Source organism: Musca vetustissima, unplaced genomic scaffold, assembly GCF_032173495.1.
Source record: "Musca vetustissima isolate MV318-11 ecotype Yass unplaced genomic scaffold, APGP_CSIRO_Mvet_v1 utg28238, whole genome shotgun sequence".
Taxonomy (NCBI): domain Eukaryota; kingdom Metazoa; phylum Arthropoda; class Insecta; order Diptera; family Muscidae; genus Musca; species Musca vetustissima.
In genome coordinates, this window is record NW_026877852.1 from 135865 (window position 1) to 143826 (window position 7962).

The 7962-nt window shown below is 34.3% G+C and overlaps 1 protein-coding gene and 1 pseudogene across 1 annotated transcript in view; one reads left to right on the top strand and one right to left on the bottom strand.

Moving 5' to 3' along the window:
• The window catches only part of LOC133322534 (tyrosine-protein phosphatase 69D-like), a gene marked incomplete at its 3' end in the record, with an annotated part of 114060 nt that extends 111721 nt beyond the window's left edge, over positions 1-2339 (bottom strand). Inside the window, exons 1-2 of the mRNA XM_061531522.1 lie at positions 2334-2339; positions 2022-2241 (exon numbers count right to left, since the gene is read on the bottom strand). Coding sequence (XP_061387506.1) covers positions 2022-2241; positions 2334-2339 — 226 coding nt within the window. The remainder of the gene's footprint in view (positions 1-2021; positions 2242-2333) is intronic.
• Positions 2340-2675: 336 nt separating this feature from the next.
• On the top strand, positions 2676-5204 carry LOC133322535 (serine protease inhibitor 88Ea-like; annotated as a pseudogene).
• The last annotated feature ends 2758 nt before the right edge of the window (positions 5205-7962 follow it).

A 7962-nucleotide genomic window follows, 5' to 3' on the forward strand; every position in this document is an offset into this window, starting at 1 on the left:
TTTGTGTTGCCTTCTTACACTAGCAGGTTAAAATTAATTCGATTGCCTACATTTAAAAGTAGACGTATTATGTTGAACAATATGATGGTAATTAAAATACTAAACGGTAATATACCCTCAGACTTCCTATTTTCATCCATTAGAATAAATTTTCCTTTTCGATTAAGTAGATATTATCAACCATTGTAAGTAGATTTTCATCGCACAAATTATTCTATGGGAGATCCTCTTAGTAAAATGTGTATTGATTTCAATTATGTGTATTTTAACGTAGACTTTGGCATGAATATAGAACTAATAAAATCTAATATAACTATATTTTTAAATGAATAATACAACTTAATAACAAACTGGCTGTTGAAGTAGATTTCTGTAGCTGGTTTTCTATCCCGTCTCAAATTCCATCATAATGCCGATTATGGTGTGTACGCGATCCCTGCGAAAGGGAAGTTCGCCCTCTCGGTCGGCAAGAGTGGGAAAAAGAGGCGTGGGAACGTACGAAACAAAAAAAGATGTTCCATATTCTTCAACTGGGGGTGCCGCCGGGAAGTGGTCAGCATGGTCATGATGAAATCCTTGGCCCTTTCTCTATTCTGTTGACGACAATTGAAGAACGAATGTTCGATCTGACTAAGGTGCCGTTTGCATAGGTTGGTCGCCGTAGGTACTTCTATTGTGGTCTCAGAGTAAATTCTCGACCGATGCCCTGGTTCGTTCCTCCCTAATGTGTCTGCTGAGCTGTTTCCGAAGATGGTCGACCGTATATCCTTCGGTTTTGATTCCAGCTGTATGACACCTTCGTATCAACTGATCCCGTTTAAGAAGATAGATCCAGCTAAGAGATTCGGGGGTAAGGTAGTCGTGTATTTCCAGCGTGGGGCTGGTTACGAGCGTGGAGGTGGGTATGAGCGGGGTGCTGGCTGGGAGCTGGCTACGAGCGTGGAGCTGGCTATGAGCGAGGAGCTGGCTGTGAGCAGGGAGCTAGCAAAGAGCGTGGTGCTGGCAAAGAGCTGGGAGCTGGCAAAGAGCGGGGAGCTAGCAATGAGTGGGGAGTTGGCAAAGAGCTGGGAGCTGGCAAAGTGCAAGGCCGAAGACTTTTGTTAACTGACGAGCAACTATGACTGCTATGTGACGGTCACGTTACAAAATGCAAGTTAGCATTTTCAACAATTGTATTTATAACGGGTATTTCCTGTTCGCCAAAATCATACCAATCAGGAAGAAATCACCAGGTAATAGTTTAGAAGCCAATCATGCATATATATGTATTCGAAACGCATCGGGAAAGTGTCCAAGAAATATGGTTCTAGAATTGAGAAAGATATTTCTTGGTATTGAGAAATATATTTCTTGGTCAGAAACGTCTTATTTATCACCAATGGGGATCCTCAATGAATCCCACGATGATACAAATGGTTATTCACTGCCACTCTTTTACACCAAATCTGTATAATTCTATCCCACAGATGATAGAAATTATTTTATTATATTATATGCACCGTATAAACTTAAGGTAAGGTCACACTAGGCAAATATTTCACGAAAAGTGTCTAATATTTCTTTGCCATAAACTGACCACAAAATATTTTCAATGGCAAACACAAAACACCTGATTTTGGGCAAACAAAATTATTTGACAGCAAATCAAATTTTGAGTGACTTGTCAACAATGTGAACGCCGACTAGCAACCATTTGCCTTATTTTTGGGCAAACATTTATTTGCCCTTACAATATTTTTGTAAGAGCAAACAAAGGAAAATAACAGCTGATGCATACATTATTATTATTTGTATACAGTTTGTTATTGTTTTCTTTCTTATTTTATAATATGTACCATTATTAAAAAGATGTTTTTGTTGGTTTTATTTCAAAATGTCATAAAATTATATTTTTATTTTGTTTATATTTTTTATAAAATTCTTGTCCATTTCTATTTATATTATGTTTTCTCATGAAAAAAAATCCTCATTAACATATTGGTAAATAGTGGCTGTTTGAAATTTTTATGCTGCTGTTGCACCTCCACCACTACGACCTTGATTGTAACGTTGATTGTCACTACCATTACCGCCATCACTGCGGTTTCGTCCACGCGGATCTCCCCGACTGTAACGAACTGAATCAATATCACTTTCCGAGCCACCAGTTGAAGGGAAATTTTGCGCAGAATCCACAGAAGATTCTTGGATGGCTCGTAGGTGATTGATTTCTAATTTGGCTAGGCGTATTTCTCCAACTTCCTAGAAAACAAATAGTGATACAAGACTATATTATATTAACTTCAGATTTCAAAATGCGTGCATACAGCCCACCTTTAAAGCGGTGTACACACTATCATTTTTGAATGACACTCTTGCTGAAATATCGGTTTGCTTGCCAGTGTGGCCGTTAATTTCTCTCAGTCATCAGGCAACCACAAAAAATTAAATGCAACGGTGTCTCTGGGACATAACCAGTCCAGAGTACATGTCACGCGACATTAAAATGAAATCGTATGGAAAACTGCTACATAAATTGAAAAAGTATAAAAAAATTTTGAAAAAGAAAATCAACACAATTCGTTCGTTCTACAGAAGGGATCTCTATAAAATAAAGCAGTTTGAAACTTCTGGAGCGGACAATATTTACCAGGCGAAGATTTGGTGGTTTGAGTCGTGCACATTTCTCCAGAGCTATGAGAAACCAACCGATAGCATATCAACACTGAGGAGCTGGTTCAGGGACTACGTCTGCAGTGGGCCAAGAACAAGAAACATGTCAAAAATGGCTATCGCCTGGAGAAACAATTGCGCTACAGCCGTTCGAAGAAAATGCCTTTGGAATTCACCGCTGCCAATCGTATCAACTTCGATAAGTCCATCAATTTGGCTGCCTGCATGAAGGAGAATTTTCAAGATGAACTTGAATCGTTGGACTTCAGAACCAAAGCCGAAGAGGGACGCATGGAAATCAACAACTAGATTGCAAATGTAACACGCAACGAAATCCCCGAAATGTTAAATCCCTGTGATGTTACCTCCGACAGTCAAATGGTTTTGGATAATGCTTCCTATTTCAAGGTTCAATGGTCGGATAAATTCGATTCCAAAGATACAAAACAGAAGATTTTCTATACCACTCCTAGCATGTTGCCAAAATCAAGGTAAATGAGGAGGGCAGTACTGCTGCAGCAGCCACAGTTGTTTTCCGTTTCCGTTCCGTCCGGCCGAATCAACCAAATTCGAATGTAATCATCCATTTATGTTCCTGATCTATGATAATGATAAAAAGTAGACAGGCAAGGAGATTATTTCACATTTCTCTGCCCTAGGACTTTTTTACTCGTCTCGTTTCCATTCTATTTGTTTATTTATTTTTCATCTTTCAATTTAATTTCTACTGCTGCTGCTGCTAATACTACGACATTTGCCCTATTCTCTCTGTCTATTGTTTTATTTATATAAAATAAGGACGTGCTTAATTTTCGTTTTATATGTTTTATTTTTTAATATTATCTTTTATTTTGTTTATAATAATTATTTTTATTTTATCTGATTAGTTTTTCTGTTCATTTCGAATAAATTATAATAATAATAACAACAATGACCGTTAGGGTAATTTATACAACAACAAAATGAAAAAAGGAGGTAGATACATGGTTCTTTTTGAAAACATGCACAGATTCACTTTCTGAGTAGATTTATGCATGTCCGTCGTCTGTTGATGTTAAATTGTAAACAAAGTATGGGTCACATTTATGATCCGAATGACAATTTTGAGCGAATTGTATTTAAGCTGATTTATCAAAAAAAAAAAAAAAAAATCGTCCATAAAAATGGTCAACAACAATCTCACAAAAAATTGTGAGACCGAGATTTCATTAAAAAACCAATAAAATTCGAAGCCTATTTTTGATTATTATTATTAAAAATTCACATCCAATTTTTTTATCATCCATTTTTATTAATATATTTCTTTTTTACGGCGTCTTATTAGCACAATTTATAAATTTGAATATCGAAACTGTCACTCAAAAATGATAGTGTGTACAACGCTTAAGTAAGCCAAATGATAGTCCAGCAATACTTTGGCATTAACAATACTTTCAACGGTACCAATGAACACAAATGACACATGACCCGGATCACGTTATATAAAAGTATCGTCACCAGCAATAACCTTAATCCAAAATACTTTTTTGATCTCTGGAATTTCCTTCAACCTCACAACATACACAATCACGTACTCATTCGCGAACCCGCGGTCTTTTCTTGTTTTTTTTTGTTAAACTTCTTCTTCAATACAATAATTGACGCTGCTCCTCTTCCATAATTTCTTGGAAAATATCGACCAAATATTTGTTTGTTTTTTGACAGTTTGATCAAACTGTTTTATTGTGCGAATATTTGCTCAAATGTGACCACACGTCAAACATGTTTTCTCATTACGTTATTTGACACTATTTGAGCAAACAAAATGTGTCAAATATTTGAGTGTAATGTGAACACAAAATCAAGAGTGCACAAATTTGACGTTTTTTGGGCAAACAAAATAAAAGACATTTGAGAAACTTGTCCCATCCCTAACAATTGAGAGGCGGGAGAAAAGCTCAAGTGGAATCTCTAAATCCATCTGGCCTTTGATCTCTAGGCGTAGATCAAATTCATTAATCTCTATTGGCAAAAAGTAGATGGAACTGACTGTAGGGGTAATTACTGTATACTAACGCATCACTATTGAGAACGGCTGGACCGATTCGACTCAACATTTCTTCCAGTTGTCGGAAATTACAGTGGGAAGGGTTTTATGAATGAAAATTTTGAGAAAAATCCGCGAAAATCTTGCAAAAATTATTTTAAAGAAACGGCTGGACCGACTTTCTGTTATTAGTCTGTAATTGAAGCGGACAGGATTTAATGAAAGAACATTTTGAGAAAAATCCGCGTATTTCCACTCACTTTGTATCGAAACTTTATGGTTTCATCTTTTCGTATTTTTTATTGATATAAACTTAGTGGCAAATGTTTTTATCAACCTTATATTGATGCAATATTGACAAACAAAACAAAGTTTTTCGGGTCAGCTAGTATATATATATATATGTATACTGCCCTCTAACTTACTCTTTCCATTTCTCTTCCCTTTCGTTTTTTCTCTTAGGATGAACACAATGGTCCATTGGTCTCCGGGTGAAGTGGCCGTCAATTTGACACGCGTCCTTTAACCTAAATAGCTATGGGATCTTAGTATATTCAGGGAAAAAAAAAATAATTTTTTCTATTTAAATTCATGCACACAAAAAAGTTAAAATTTCGGAGTAAAAAACAACAAGTTTGAAAAAGCAAATTCTGATGTAGGTAATTCTGAGAGCAAATTACGTTGTTCGAATGCTCGTCAGAACATGGTTAACCCCCAATAAGCAAAAGCGATCAAATTTTGTTGAAACAACACTAATAAACACTTAATGCGGCTATATAGACACGGTTAAATGAACTATTAATTTGGTTTAAGAGACACGCACAGAACACTTGTATGTGAGCAGTTGGTTGTAATAAATACACCAACATATTTAATACTGTTTGTTTGATTTAGTTATTCATTGTTGATGCTTATGTGCAACTCACGTGGCCTCCGGCAGAAATGTATAGTGTTGACTTTACCCATGTTGAAGGAGAGGTTTAAATCGGCACATTTGTTGTTCATTCCACACATTTTTGATAGGCAGTAGCAGAGTGTGTGTTTGTTAGAGTGAAGGTGGTGCTGCCATCATTTAAACAGAAGATGTTGTATTCATTTATATGAGGTTCGTTCCTGAACCTAAAAGAATCTACTATTTTTACAAGTTTTGCAATTTTTTACTCGAAAACCGTTCCTGAACCCACAAAACTGGTGAAACGTTGAACCAAATTTAAGAGAACACAAAACAAAATGGCTATCTAGATTTGCGTTCCCGAACTTTACAAATTATTTTGTACTCTGAGAGCAATTTAGAAATATTTCTCTTTTACTAGCTTTACTATTAAAAAAGTACTGAAACACACCAATGCACACTGGTTCCACTTGTATGGGATGGAGCGACAAAAATATTTCTAATCAAGCTATGGATATGAAATTTTGAGTATAGGTTCGTTGTGGGTAAAAAACATTTTATAGAAACATGGACGATGTAGGTCCACATTTTAGTCAAATCGGATTGGACCGTTATATGGGAGCTATATAACGGTCCAATCCGATTTGACATATTTTGAAGATGTTAACTACATATTCCAACACATGTGATTGAACTTTGGTATTTTGAATACTCAGTGGGCAAGGCAGCAAGCACACTGAATGTCAATAAAATTGTTCTTGAAATTAAGTATTTTGACTTTTATTTGGCTCCAAAAAGTAAATGTTTTTGATCGAAGAATATTTTGATTTTTAACCAATGCCACAGTGCACTATAGGTAATTTGGACAGTTTTTTTTTTTTTTTGGCAAAAAGTCACTTTTTCATTTTTGGAAAATAATGTCTTTTTTTGATGGCATTAAAAAGAAAACACGTCAAAATTTATGATTTTGTGTCTTGAAAGCGGCGGAAATCGTAGACAAACACTACACTTTGAAAATAAAATTAAAAAAATAAAAGAATTTTAAAAATCAATGAGTATTTTAAAAAAATTTTTAATTGTTTATTAAATATATAATATTTGTTAATACGTTTGTGTAGCGATTCAAAATTTACATAGTTGATTATAATAAAAGAAAGTTGTTTATTTTTTACACATAAGTTATTTAGATAGACCAATATGTTTCAAATTGCGATTTTTTGCGTTTTTCATGATATATCAGTTTTTTGTAGGGAACTTCAGAATAAAAAACAATAAAATTTTCGATATTTGGTTTGATGAAATAAATAAAAGCAGGGAAACATATTGTTGTTTACAACGTCCCCACAAGTAAAGTTGGTAATATTAACAATATGGACGAAAAATACGTCAAATTAAAATAGGACATTTGTCAAGTTGGACCGAATGATATAGGAAGATAGAACTTTTCCGCGAAAAAACCAATACACACGAATTTTGATTACGAAATAAATAGCGTGACTCGTAAATCGCAAATAGGTTGTCAAAGGAATGATTATGAGAAAAAATCTAAAAATTGGAGAAGAGGAAATGGTGGGCTTCAGTTTCCCTTATAATATAAACCATCAACAAATTAATTTTTTCAGCAATGATTAAAAATAAAAAGTTTACATATTAAAAAAATGTTGTTCGCTATATCAAGTGTTTACTATAACCGTGCTCTCCTGAAGTAAGCATGGTTTTAACTCACTTTTACGTATTAATAACTTTAATGAGTATAAATGGGTAGTGAATTAATTGTTATTAATGTATTCTGCAAAAACAAACAATATCGTAATAATTATTCCTTTGAAAATCTAATCGCGGGGTCGAATTTTTTTTAACTCACTACCCTAATCGTTTTCAACCGTTTGTTGTGTTTAAGAAAACTAATGAAAATATCTAAGAAAGAATTAGAATTGTTGGTTATATGTGTAGTTGCTTATAACCATTGTTCGTTATATCCGGTTTCTACTGTGGAAATCTGCGTTTTCTTTTTCTTGTACATATAAATCATTTAAAAAGTCAAAAAATCAATGGGTCTGCGGTTTAAAACTCTAAGAACACATTTAAAACTCTAAATAGATTTAACGAAGACGGTATATTTATTTATTATTTATACTTTCACTTTTATACTTTACTTAAGCAACCACACTTCAACCACACTCTCTTCTAAGACTTGTATTTCTAAAGTCCCGTCAGAAAACAAAAAAAAACTTTAGAGTAGTTAAATTTGATAACATTAGCGGCAATTTGTTTCCTTACTGACCCAAAATATTGTTTTCGGTTTTATTATTTTTGTCGTATGCGGGAAACAGTGTGTAATGGTTTGTTATATTGCGTCGTATGGCAATGCTTACAAAATATAGTTGCATAG